Genomic DNA, 13,779 nt, shown 5'->3' with positions numbered 1-13,779 from the left:
GTCTCGCTGATCTCCTTGGGCATACCCTGGGGGACTCGGGAAAATGTGGGCCTGAGGGAGGAGGTTCAGCCGACATCCGGGAGATCCACATTAATTTATCTGTAGCTGGGTGACAATATTACCACAGACTTAGCAGCACTCAACCACACGTATTATCTCTCATTTGCTGTGGGTCCGGAGTCACGGTATGGGTCTGTCCTCTGCTTAGGGTATCACAGGAGGCTGTCAAGCTGTCAGCCAAGGCTGAGCTTTTATCTGAAGCATCAGCTGGGGAGGGATCTGCTTCCTCACTGGCTGGTATGTGGCAGCATTCAGTTTCTTGCATCAGTAGAGCTGAAAGCTGTGGGGGTTTTTTGCTGGCTGTCAGCTAGAGATGACCCTCAGCTCCTAGAGACCACCTGTTCCTGACATGTGAGTTTCCCCAACATGTCTGCTTGCTTCCTCACAGCCAGCAAGGGAGGATTCCAGCAAGATGGGCTGTACGAATTCTGTAGCATAATCATGCAATCACATGCACACAACCATGTCCATCCATCACCTTTGCCGTCTTCTGTAGGTTTAAAGCAAGTGTTGGTCCCCACATCCCTCACATTGAGGGATTATACAAGGACGTGAGCACCAGGCGGAGGGGATCTGGGGCCACTCTGAGTCTGTCCACCACATCAGGCATCAGGCGTTTGGCGGGTAGGGAGGTTGACAGCCCTGCTTTTGCCCCTCAGTGCCCAGACAGCCTTGATCCCCAGGACACATGTGTCCTGAATCCTCTCCGGGAACCATTTGCCAAAAAGGAATGCAGCATCCTGCTCAGCGAGGTGTTTGAGACCTGCCACCCTGTGGTGAGTGGACCCCAGCCTCAGCCACTCCTGAGCCCCCTCCCCACTCCCCAGGATCCCTTCTTCTCTCAGACCCCCTTCCCCATCCTACCTGGGAGAGGCACCTCAGGTCTAGAAGGGAGACCTATCTCTGCCATTTCTCTGCCTCCGGCATGCACCAATGAGTCTTTCCTGTTTCCCCAGACGGGCCAGGACAGCCAGCCAGCCAAATAACGGTACAGCTTCTGTACATTTTCAAGGCTGTCTCAATCTGGCTTTGCCTCCTGGTCCGGAATTTCTTCTGAATTAGTGACCCCAAACCCCTCATGCCGTGGCATCGGCCAGCTGCCTGTTCTGCCCTCAGTGGAGACAGAAGATAGAGGGCACCCTCCAGGGACTCAAAAGCTGCTGTCAGACTGCCTTGGCTATCTCTGGCTTTGCCTGGCAATTCATAATCCATGTCTGTATCTCAGCCACACCTTCAGTTCCTGGACCCAATAGCCTAGGTCCCGACCCCACGCGGGCAGCTCCCCCCATCCTGTGGTCCCTTCATGTTTCTGGTGTTCCCTGAGGCTGAGTGGCATCAACCAGTAAGCCTCGAGGCGGACCTTCAGGATCTGTCCTCTGACCTCTGACTTCTGACCTCTTCTAGGTCGATGTCACTTGGTTTTACTCAAACTGCCTGACAGATACATGTGGGTGCAGCCGAGGTGGTGACTGTGAGTGTTTTTGTGCCAGTGTGTCCGCCTATGCCCACCAGTGCTGCCAGCATGGGGTGGCCATTGACTGGAGGACGCCACGCCTCTGCCGTAAGTGTCTGAACAAATCATCCAAGGGGCAGAGAGGAGCCACCTCTGTGGGTAGGCCTGTGGGGTACCATCACTCTGGCTAGCTTGTGTTTATTTACTATGTGCCAGCCATCAACTGCTTTGTGTGTATCATTCATTGAATTCTTACAATTACCCTGTGAAGTAGGACTGTTTATTTCCGTTTCACAGTTGGAGAAACAAGTTAGAGAGAGAGATTAAGTAACGTACTCAAGGTCACACAGGTGAGTGGTAGAGCCAGGGCTCATGCCCAGAGAGTCTGACTGCAAACCTGTGCCCACAACTACTTTGCTAGGGGAGTCAGGAGTCCTGGGTTCCAGACCCAGAGCTGCCATTTGTGAGCTGTGTGGCCTCAAATAAGTCACCCAGCCTCTCTGGGGCTCAGTTTTCTTAACTGAAAAATAGGAATAGACCTGCCCCACCAGGTTTATTGTGAGGAGTAAACAGGATAGTGAATGTCAAAGGCCTTTGTCAGCTGAGACAGGCTGTCAGAGGCAGCGCAAGATGTCAGTGTACTTAGAGCAATGGTGTCTGCAAAGGCTTTTGGTTGCACACTCTTATCAAGTAAAAATTTGAGCACACATACGAGGTCTCACAATTAAGTTTGCCGACTGAACTCATCCTAGAAAAAGTGTTACATACCTCACTGCTGAATATCACTATAGTCACCTACGAAGTACTCCCCTTGGGAAGCTATGCACTGACGCCAGCGCTTAGTCCACCCTTCAAAGCAATTTTGGAACTCTTTTTCTGGAATGGCCATCAGAGTTGTTGTCGTATTACTCCTGATGTCCTGAATGTCATCAAAATGTCTGCCTTTTAATATTTCCTTTATCTTCGGATAAAGAAAGAAGTCATTGGGGGCCAGATCAGGTGAGTAGGGAGGGTGTTCCAATACAGTTATTTGTTTACTGGCTAAAAACTCCCTCACAGACAGTGCCATGTGAGCTGGTGCATTATCGTGATGCCAGAGCCATGAATTGTTGATGGAAATTTCAGGTCATCTAACTTTTTCACGCAGCCTTTTCAGCACTTCCAAATAGTAAATTTGGTTGACTGTCCGGTGGGTACAAATTCATAATGAATCATCCCTCTGATATCAAAAAAGGTTAGCAACATCCTTGCACCAAGTTCGCGAGCTTAATTGTCACACCTCATACATACATACACATGCATAAATACATGTACATATATATACTATTAGTACTGTAAATGTATACCACAAAATAGATACAAAAGTAAATATTTAAAAGATGAAATAAAACATAGAAATTTAAATGATTAATTAATCGATTATTATTTTTTCCCTGCACATCAGTGATCTTCCTGGTGCTAGTCTGCCCCCCTTTGGTGTGCAGTGGGTATTAACACAGGCTCTGGGGCCAGACTGTCTGGGTTCAGACCCTGGCTCCCCCAAGTAGGGTAACCTGGGGCACGGTGCTTACATCTGAGTAGTAATTGAGGGTTAAGAGAACTACACCTAACTTGCAGGGTGCTGTGAGATTTAAATGAGGCAACACATATACAGCACTTGACACAGTGCTCTGTGCTATCGCTAAGGTGCTGCCATTTTTTGTGGGGACATGGGTGCTGGCATGTCCTGAGCCTTGGGGGATCCAGACAGGATGACCTCAGGAAGAAGATGGAGCAGAATTTGCCTTTTCCTCCCCTTTTCTGTCCATTTTCCCCTGAGACCCTTCTACCACAGATGCCCTCCTGCAGTCTGCTTTTCCCTCTGCTTCTCTGACAAAAATCCTTCAGAAAGGAGAAGGGAACACACATTTAGTGAGGATCTACTGTGTGCCATGCCCTGTGCCTTCTGTGCGTTAACTTATTTAATATTCAGGGTCAGGATTAGGATGAGGCAACTGAGACATTCACCATGGCACAAGATTTTAACGGGGCACGAAAAACCTCCGTAATCAACATAAATCATATTTTAAGGCAGTATCTTTCAAAAATCACAACTAATACAAAAATAGCTTTGATGAACAAAATATCAATGTTTTAAGTATGACAGAATCAATATTATTGCTTTTTCCTTTTGCTTCAGTTTCCAATATGGCTCGGCAAGGCGCTGTCACCGATCCTGTCTTTACGTTTTAATATTTCATTCATCATGATATTTTGCATTAACTTTGAAATTTAAAAATATCGAATTAAAATATTACAAATCTTGATTACTGAGATTTTTGATGCCCCCTTAAATTTTGCACCTGAGGTGGGCACTTTCCTTACCCTAGTCCAGGCCTTGCCAGTCTGTGGGGCAGGTACTCGTGGTAGTCCCATCTTATAGAGGAGGGCACTAAATTTCAGAGAGGTTGAATAACTTGTCTCAGTATGCACAGCTGATGAATGAGAGAGATGGGATTAACCTAGGTGTGACTCTAGAAAGCTGGCTCTTAGCGACTCTTCTGGGCTACCTCCCATTGACCTGGTACACACTTGAAACCAGAGACTCAGAGATCTTCTAATTTTCTAGTTCAGTCTTCTGAATCTACAGGTGAGAAGAAGCAGGTACTTGCCCATGGTCACACAGTGGGTCCATCTTCTGACCCCTAATGTTCTTTCCAGAGGGCAACGTCAAATGCAAAGCAATAGTGTTGATCGTGGAATTTTGGGTGTGGGGTGGAGTTAGTGGCTGTCTTCAGACCATGCCTATGAATGGAGAGGCCCCTCCTCAGCCTTTACCCCAGGTCTACCCAACTGGCTTCCCATGGCCTTGCTCCTGGATTTTGATGGCCCCTGCAAGGTCCCCAGTTTACCCCAACAGACTGAGGTGAGGACTCCTTGGCGGAGGCACTAGGGGAACAGACTGTGTTGCTAGAGTTGGCCACAAGAGGGCGTGCTGAGCACACATTTGCAGGAGCTTGTCATACAGCCTGATGGGAACTGCACCCAGGGGCCTGAAAAAGCTTTAGATCCTGGAGGCTCCTGGTCCCTTCCCACCAAGGCTCTTGGAAAACTGACTTCTATCTTGTGCTTGCATTCCTCCGGGACCTTCCACAACATTTCTGATTGGAACTTCCATCCCTTGATTCTAATCTTATTCTTCAGGGACACACAAAACACATCCTTCTGCCCAACATTCATTCATTCATTCATTCATTCATTCATTCATTCATTCATTCATTCATTTGATACGTGGTGAGTGCCTACTCTGGGCCAAGCTTTGAGCTTGTGCTCGGGGCACAGAGAGGAGCCGTTGTATTTCCTATGCCTTATGACATCTGAAACCAATGACCATGCCTGAATCTTGGAGTTGGGGAGGCAGGCCAGGTCTGCCCCTTGGGATGTTAGGGGCCTTGGCTCTGTCCAGACCTCTCAAGAAGTCTCTGTTCTCTCTCTTTCAGCGTACGACTGTGACTTCTTTAACAAGGGTAAGTCCATCCTCCCCAAGTGGCACCTTGGGGGCTGGGGCCCTGCTAGGCCTATCCTGGTACCACAGCAGCGTCAGCCATCCTCAGGCCCTTGCCAGCCCTGGAATAGCCATGACATGGGGCAGGGGGGACCCCATCATATAGAGAGTGCCCTGACAGTGCAGGATCCAGGGATGCCCCGGAACTGTCGCAAGGAGCACCTGCAGCCTGTCTGGAGCCCAGGCCAGGCCACATGCCCAGGGAGTGTACTCACCCAGGGCAGCTTCACCGGGAAGAAAAACCCCTTTGCACCAACGTGCCATCCCACGGCCTTTATAGTCCAGCTCATTGGGCCCACGGGATGTCGTCTTGGGTTTCCTGAAGTTTTGAGTTGTCAAAAGCAGCTGCAAACTGCTCCTCCTGAGGATGGCTGGGGCAAAACCTACAGTCTGGCTCAGCCTGTCAGATTCATCATCAAATTTAGTTGCGGCTACAAGGTATCAGGTTAGACTCCCACCTCTGCATTAACTAAGGTGAACACTCAGGTTGTGGTGAAAGACCCCAGGGAGTTTAATGGCCAGTGTTAGAGCTAGTTGGTCAATTTAATCACTGGGGTTGCTGGGCAGCAGGGGAAGGGCTGCCCAGGAGTGGTTTTCAGCACTGATCTCTGTCCAGTCGGGCCAAGGTCAGACCCTGGCAGACTTAGATGCTCATCGTGTCCTTGGTGTCGTTCCCCTGTGACTTCCGAGCCTTCCCCACCCCCATTCCAGATACCACCCTGCCAGGAGCAGGCCTACGTGGGTATGAGCCTAAGGCGTTTCCTCTCATCTAGTTACCTGCATTATCAGATTTGGGTTTGAGAAACATCCCCCTGGAAAGAGTATAGCGGGTGAAATGATGGGGAACTGACTAGAGACGAGGATACCAGTTAGGGGCTCTGAGAGGTGAGGCCTGGACCAGAGTAGAGTATAATTCACAGCTATGTCAGCCCTCGGGGGCTCCTGAAGGCCAAAAACCTTTAACGCCTACGGGAATAAATCTGTAATTGGAGAATTTTGGTCCCTAGGACAGGCAGGGTCTGTCTGACACCAGGCAAGACATTTTAGCAGAACAGCTCTGAGCAGAATTTTCTCCCTTCTGTGGCATTTCGTGTGGCAGTAACTGGCAAAGGACAAGCTGCTTCTAGCGTCCTCCACCCACCCACCCATCCATTCTTTGCTCTGCTCTTCTACCAACATTTTCTCTGGTCCAGGCCCTTGCCAGGTGCTGGAGAGTCAGTGGTCACCAAGAGCTGTCACAGTGGTGTGCTCGCACCATCCCACGCTGGCTCTCTAGAGCCAGCTGTTCATTCCTAACTCCACATTCAGTTGGTAGTTTGAAATTGACCACTGGTGGGAGTATTTACACCTGGAAGTCAGCAGACACTACAAGGTGGTTTTGTGTGTGTGCTGGGTTGATTCTTGAAAGCCGATTGTTAACTATTTGCCAGCACGGGGCTGCCCGTCTCCTGTCTAGTAGGGGAGACTCACATGAACCCCTTATTGAGACCCATCGTAAGGGCTGTGACCTGTGTGTGCCGTGCTCCAAGGGCTGGTGGAGTGCAGAGGATGGATGACGCGTGTGTGTGGCAGGAGAGGGTGCAAGGAGAGCTTCACCAAGGAGGTGACATTTGAGCTAGGTCCCAGAGATGGAGTAGGCGTTTGCCAGGCACAAAATGGAAGACTGAGTGGGAGGGACAGCATGAGTGGAGACACGACAGGACACAGCACGGCTCCTTCAAGGAAGAGCGAGGGAAGATCAGTGCGGCAGGGACAAGGGGCTGGGGGTGGGGAAGGAGGCGGGGGTTGGGGTGAGAAGGGCCTCTGAATTCAACTTGGGCTCTTGGATTCTATCCTGGCGGCAGTGGGGAGCCATTGATGAGTCCCAGTGGGGGGTGTGGCTAAGAAGGTGACACAGGCACCTGTGGGGAGGAGATGCTAGAGGTAGGGGGCACACCAGAGGCGGGGAGGTCAGTTACAGGCTGTGACAATTGTCTAGGAAACCAACCTGCACTGACAACCGCAGGAACCCAAGAGACACAAAGGTGATGCGTGTTTGGAATAAGGAAACACTGGTGTTGAACCCAAGCCTTCCTGGTCTTGGTCCCTCAGGCCTTGGGTGGGCAGAGACCAGGTCTGCTATCTCCTCCTGGTGGCGACTCTGAACAGAGCAGTGGCTGGGATGGCAGCGCCTCAGGCAGAGGGACAGGCCCACAGACGTTTGGGGACCCAGATGCCCCCAGGGGTAGCCTTGTTCCCAGGCTTCCTGTGAAACGATTCAGAGAGTCAGTCCCCTTTAGGGGCTGGAAGCCTGGGGTTCTTGTCCTTCCTTCTCATGGAAATCCAGGTCCCTGGAGCATGGGGTGAGCAGGTCACCAAGAGTACCTCCTTGGCACCCTCCCTCTGCCCTGCCTCTGGCAGGGGCGGGCAGGTAGGGGTGGGAGGTGGGCAAAGGCCCAAGGAGGCAGGCCTTCTGACTGGGCCCTTTCTCTGCAGTACTAGGTAAGGGCCCCTACCAGCTGGCCAGCCAGGCAGCCGGCGGCACCCTGGTGTCCATGCAGGCGGCGAGCGGTGCCATAGCCCTAGTGCGTGCAGAAGATGTGGTGCCAGGGGACATTGTGAACTTCCTGCTGACCGCTGCGCTGTACAAGGCCAAGGCCCACGGTAAGGCCCACCCCTGGCCCCACTCCTGCCCTTGGTGGAGGGAGGCGGTTGTCAGAGAAAGGAGGGTGCAGTGGCTGGAGAAATGGGGGCTCCAAGAGGTGCCCCTTTCCCAGTTGAGACAGGGTTTAGGGGTCAGCCTCTTAGTCTTTGTCGAGAGACACGTGTCCCATCTTCTTTGGAAAAAACCAGGGAGGCCAAGGTCCAGATAGACCATTGTACCTAACTTTACACAATAGTTGTGTTCCAGAAAAGCAGGATGACAACTGCTACTTCCTCTCCCTCTCCCTCTCTCTCTCCCTCTCCCTCCTCCTTCTCTTCTTCCTCCTCCTCTGGCCTCCATTTTTAAGACGGTCTAGACTTTAAATGCCGGGGGAGCTGGCTGATGACTCCAGCATAGCCCCCTCCTGTAACTAGAGCTGTGGGCTCTTGATGTGCTCAGGTGATGAACCTGAGTTCTCAGCTGGTGGTTACACAGACGGGAGCCCACCTCGACCCACCAGGACCTCCTGGGCCTCAGACCGCCAGGACACCTGAGGGGCTTCACTTTCATGGGCCTCGTCCTCTTTTCAGAGTTCAGTAGTACTTGGGGTGGCAGACCCCTGCCCAGCGGGCAGTGACCCCCGGGTGGTGTTTGTGCTGGGCCTCCGTTCCCCCGTGCCAGGAAGCCTCCTCTTCTGTGGCCATTTGGGTGTGTCCCACGTTCTGTGGTCACTGTCATCGGGGTTTCTACCCCCAGATCCTGCCAGGCCCATCCAGTCAGAATCTCCCTAACGACAGGGATGGTCCATGCAGCCAGTCTCAGCATCCCCTGGAACACTGAGCCAAAACACTGCTCAGAGAATTCGTCCCGATCTAAGAATTTAAGTTCTCAGATGCTCAGAGTCTGCCATTGATCTAATTTTGAGGCTGTACCTCCCTTCCTTCCTCCTCCCCCCGCCCTGTCTCTTTCTGCCTCCTCCTTGCCTCCCTCCCTTCCATTAAGCCCCCTTCCCACGCCAGGCACAGAGCGGGGCCCTGGGGAATCAGGGCAGTAAGAGACACCATCCCTCCCACCGGAAGTCCACAGTCCCATCCGGGAGACAGGCGTGACGAAAGGCAGTCAGCACGTCTGTGGTAACACTTGGGAGGAGCCCGTGACTCAGTCTTGGGGAGTCAGGAGGGGCTTCTGAGAATAAGGAATGTTCCCTTGAGGGACGGGAGGGAGTCAGGAAGGCACTTGTGAGCCCAGCTCAGGCGCTGGGTCTTTACATGGAGTATTGGTAGGGAGCTTGGAGGGGTTTGAAGGAGGGGAGGGACACGCGAGCTCCTGCCCAGCCCCAGGCACAGCCACGATGGGTGACGTTCATGGTCTGAGCCAGGGGTACAGTAGGAAGTGCCAGGAGGAATCATGTTACTGCCCACGGAGACCTGGGAGTGACGAGCCAGGCTCTGGGCCACTGGAGGGCCAGAAGCACCCCACCATCCCACAGAACAACACCTCCTCCCTAGACACTGCTGATCCCTGGATCTGTGTGGTCCTGTCTGAAGAAGGGTGTGTTACAACCTCCCAGATGCAACAGGGCATCTGCTCGATGGGGATTGTCTGTCGGCCATTCAGTATTTTAGTCCAGTAAGGTCTAGTCCAGAGGAAGGGTTCGTTTTCCAGCGGTTTTATGGGCATGTTTAGCAGAACTGCAGAGTAGCCTGGCCTTGGAGAGCCTCACTGTGGATAGGATCCCCAGAGTCCAGCCTCCATCTTAGTCAGGCTGGGTTTCATGGGTGACTGGGGTCAGGCTGAGGACCCAGGTGCCCGCCCCCACTCCATCCTGGGCTCCTTCTTCTGTACTGTGTCCAGAGTACTGGACAGCACAACAGAAAGTGCCTTTCAGGTGAGATCTGGGGTGGCTGCATGGAGGAGGTGTCTCCTGAAGGATGGGAAAGATTGTGATGGGAAGAAACGGAGAGCAGAAAATGTCCTGGGTGGGGAGGGGGGAATATCCACCCAGCAGTGAACCCAACTCTAGAAGTGCGCTCCTGTGGGTATAGGAGAAAGGACAGGAGAGGCAGGCTCTGGGGCTCTGGGCAAACCCCTTCCCCTCCCTGAGACAGTTTTCCCATCTGTAGGTTGGACTCAATGTTCCGTAGGCCCACCAGCTCTGACCCTGTGGGATTCTTTGAGGAGCAGGATCAAGCTGGGGTCACGAAATCTGGCAAATCACCAAACCCTGGCTTGTCCAATACAACAGACCATAACTCCACCGGGGGGAGGGGGGCTGTTTCTGGCTGTCCTGCTCAGTGCTGTGTCCCTGGCGTCTGGAATTCCACCTGGCACACTGAGGGTCTTCAAAAATGTTTGTGGAAGTGAGGGAAGGAGGGAGGGAGGGAGTTCAGTCACTTCCCCGAAGCTTGGCGTTTGGCGGCTTCTCTAACCGTCCCGCAGAGGTGTGCACAGAGGGGCAGCCTGCAGGCAGAAGCAGGTGGACTGAGGAGAATGTGGCAGGCATGGAGGAGCAGGGCCCAGCTAATCCACAAACTGTGTTGCCGTCCCGTGTCACTCCTCTCTGTACTGACCATGTGGCTCTTTGTAGACCCAGATGTCGTATCCCTGGAGGCAGCGGACAGACCCAACTTCTTCCTCCACGTCACAGCCAACGGGTCTCTGGAGCTGGCCAAGTGGCAGGGCAACGATGCCTTCCACCACCAGGCCTCCTTCGTGCTGCACCAGGGGACATGGCGGGCAGGCCTGGTGGCCCTGGAGTCCCTGTCGGAGCCTGGGTCCTTCCTTTGTGTGTCGGGCCCCATGCTAGCCCTGCGCCCATATGAACACACAGAGCCGTTCCGTCGGGGCACGCTCTTCCATCTTCTGGGTAGGGGTCTACCTGCCGTCACCCCTGGCCCCTCAGCCCCTCACTCAACTGACCTTCCTGCCCTCTCCCCATTCACACTTCCAATTGCCCCCAAGAAACAGAGCCATTACTCTCCTGACATAGGGAGGCACGTAGGTGCCACCCCTGAGATGGGCGGTGGCCTGGCCTCCATGTTTGGTGGCTGAGGGAGCTATGGGCAGTATGGCTCGCGGCCCAGCCAGCCTCCTGGGTCTTGCTTACTCCCACAGGCCAATTACACAGTCTAAAAATAGGGTGGCCTTTGTGGAAATGAGGGGAAAAGTGATCCTGGCCACTGCTTGCGTAGCCTCCTGGCTCAGGTTTCTTGCTGATGGGGGCACATGCCTTCCCTGTGAACCAGTAGCCTCCTCCTCTCCCCCTGGAGGCTCAGGACCCTGGGCAGTGATGGGCCAACACCACACCCTTTCCAGCTGAGGCTGGAAAGGGTTCCAGGGCTTTGCCATCCCGCTGCTAGGTATGTCTACCCAAACTATTTGTTCTCTGCCTAAACCCTGGAGGAAGTGGTCACAATGTCTTTACTGCACCAGGCTGGCCTCTCTGTCCTACACGTGCGTGTGACTGTGAGGGTACCTCGTGCTGTATGAATGGATCCACACAGGTGTAAATATATCTCCAGCCATGCTTTTCATTGGTCACCCCACCCACACCACTGCCCGACACCCACACACAAATCAGGCCTGGGCCAGCTCATTCTTACATTCAGGACTCATCTATCTAGTCCACGAATGAACAGATTCATCACTGGCTATGACGGCAGGACTCTGCCCCTTTCTGGAAGACACCAAGGCAGAATGGAATGAGCCCAGGCTTTGAAGCCAGACAGCCTTGGGTTTGAATCCTGACCCCGGTCCATGGCACTTGGAGGAGAACCCCTATTTCCCTGACTCTGTTTCATTGCCTGAACAATGGGGATATTTGTGAGAATTGATTTCCCTTCACGGGCTTTGCTCTGGGCCTGACTCAGAGAGGGTTCTCCCCAAATATAAGTTCTCGGTTCTGGTCTCAAGGACCTTGGGAAAACAGGTTTGTTTACCGTCAGCAGTAGTGTGGGGATTAGGAAGTCAGGAAGGGGTTGCTGGGGTGGGGCTGCTCCCTCCAGCCTGCTGTGGAGCCTGCCCACACCTCCCTGCTCAGGCCACGGTTTCAGAGACTGGTCCCTTGTGCCAAGGAAGTCTGGGGTCTTGTCTGTTTCAGGGCCCCCTCCCCCCGCAGGCTATAGACTTTCCCCGAGGACCCCTCATTTGTCAAGGCACTGGCCACAGGGCCTTTTTTGAGGAAATATCCTCTGGGAGTGTAATGTTCCTAGCATCGTCTGTGCCTCCGTGTTTCCATCCATAAAATGGGAATAATAATAATGCTACTTCGTAGGATTGCTGTGAAGATTCATGAGTAAATGCTTATGAGATGTTACATGTCATGCTTGGTGGTATCTAACAGTTAGCGGCTGTTAGTAGTAGTAGCCGCGTTACTTGGGGCAACAGGGGTATTGCTCAGAAAAACGGTACCCTCCAGATCCCGAGGCTGGCTGACAAGGAGGCTGCTTCAGGGAGGCCGTCGGGGAACAGAAAGCCTAGGGCTTGTGAAGAACAGCTCTCTCCCCTGTCTGGGGCCAGAGGCCCCGCAGGGCCTTGGGCTGAGAGGGGAAGGGATTCCCCTAACGTCTCCCCTACCCCTCAAGGGAAAACCTCTTGCCTCCATGGAGGTCTGCAGTGGCCCAGCCAGCAGGGCAAAGAGGAGGGGACTGTGTCCTGGGGTTCAGGACGAGCCTGCCTGCCAAGGTCCCAGAGGGGCAGGGTGACGGGCAGCCTATGGAGAAATCAGGAGTCCGAGCGTCCTCTTTAGCCACCTCTCAAAGCCCAACTCCAACTGCCCACTGCCTAACACCCCCATCCTGAGCACCCCTGTCCTCAGCCCCTCAGGGAACACCAAGTTCCCTGAGCCCCGTTGCAAGGGTCCGCCAGGCACCCACACCAACTCTCAGAGATGCAGCGTCTCCTGAGGTTGGCTTTTATTATAGTTGTCTTCACTTTTCCTGCATGAGTCCATTGGTCTCTTCCATGGGGCAGGGTGGGCATGGGCTGAGCTAGATATCCTCTGTGCTGTGGCACCTGGCCTGGGGCTGGTGCCCAGGCTTACTCAGTCTTGGAACTCTGGGGCGGGTCGCCTTTCCAGATGCCAAGTCATCGGGCACTGCCTACCCTATCTGTGAGTGGCGTTATGATGCCTGTGCCAGCCCCTGCTTCCAAACCTGCCGGGACCCACAGGCAGCCAGCTGCCAGGATGTGCCCAGGTGAGATGGCATGGAGTCAAGGTGTGAGCATTAGCATATTTGAGTGTACGTGTGTGGGAGTCGGCTTGTATGTAGTCTGTAGGCAGACGCCTGAATGTGTACTGAGGTGTGTATGTATTCACATATACTTGGGTATGCATGTTTTGTGTGCTGTGTGTACGGGGGGTGGGTACCAGGGTAAACATGCCCCATATGGACATATGTGAGTATCGTTTTGTGCACAATGTACCTATAGCTGAGCCCTGTGTGTGTTTGTGTGTACAGGTATGCCTGGGCTTGTACAGCTGGGCATAGGTGTATGTGTAGGAGCTGAATGTATTTGGGAGTTGGTGCAGCTGTGTGCATGAGTGTGTATACACTGATGTTCATAGCAGTCCGTGTGGACATATATGTATATGTATTATGTCTGTGTGAATATTGTTGAGTCCTGCAGGTGTGTAGGGAGATTGTGAGGATCTGCCTAAGTGGAGACACGTGAGTATGTGCAAGTGCCTGCACGGTGTGTGTACAGCTGGACCTTATTTGTGTGTGTTTGCCTCTCGGTCTGAGAGCAGGAGTTTGCGGCATGCGTGTTTGGGTGTGTGAGCTCCTGGACACTTGTGACAGCTCGTGGAGCTTCCTGTGAGTGTGTACATAATAAGAACACACAGACAGGTGTCATGAAAAGGCTGAGGCCTATGCTCAATCCAAGTGAAAAGAGGTGGCCCTCCCCGTATTCCAGACCACTAACCTGCTCCCTGCTTTTTCTGCAGGGTTGAAGGCTGCACGCCTGCATGCCCCACCCCCAAGGTCCTGGATGAAGTCACACAGAGATGCGTCTACTTGGAGGACTGTGAGTGGCCTGGATTTCTCATGCTTCCCTCGGATTTGCTGTAAATCCCCAAGGTCTCATGGACCAGTCATG

At 53.2% G+C, this 13,779-nt stretch overlaps 1 protein-coding gene across 2 annotated transcripts in view; it reads left to right on the top strand.

The window, feature by feature from the left end:
* The window catches only part of OTOG (otogelin), a 73,751-nt gene that overhangs the window by 37,924 nt on the left and 22,048 nt on the right, over positions 1-13,779 (top strand). For both annotated transcript variants that reach the window (XM_033121562.1, XM_033121561.1), the window contains exons 29-35: positions 720-836; positions 1,465-1,621; positions 4,993-5,019; positions 7,533-7,700; positions 10,268-10,546; positions 12,758-12,875; positions 13,628-13,707. In XM_033121562.1, coding sequence (XP_032977453.1) covers positions 720-836; positions 1,465-1,621; positions 4,993-5,019; positions 7,533-7,700; positions 10,268-10,546; positions 12,758-12,875; positions 13,628-13,707 — 946 coding nt within the window. The remainder of the gene's footprint in view (positions 1-719; positions 837-1,464; positions 1,622-4,992; positions 5,020-7,532; positions 7,701-10,267; positions 10,547-12,757; positions 12,876-13,627; positions 13,708-13,779) is intronic.

The sequence above is a fragment of the Rhinolophus ferrumequinum genome, chromosome 11 (genome assembly GCF_004115265.2).
Source record: "Rhinolophus ferrumequinum isolate MPI-CBG mRhiFer1 chromosome 11, mRhiFer1_v1.p, whole genome shotgun sequence".
NCBI lineage: Eukaryota > Metazoa > Chordata > Mammalia > Chiroptera > Rhinolophidae > Rhinolophus > Rhinolophus ferrumequinum.
Note: the sequence above shows the minus strand (reverse complement) of the source record. Positions and strands in the feature narration are given on the sequence as shown.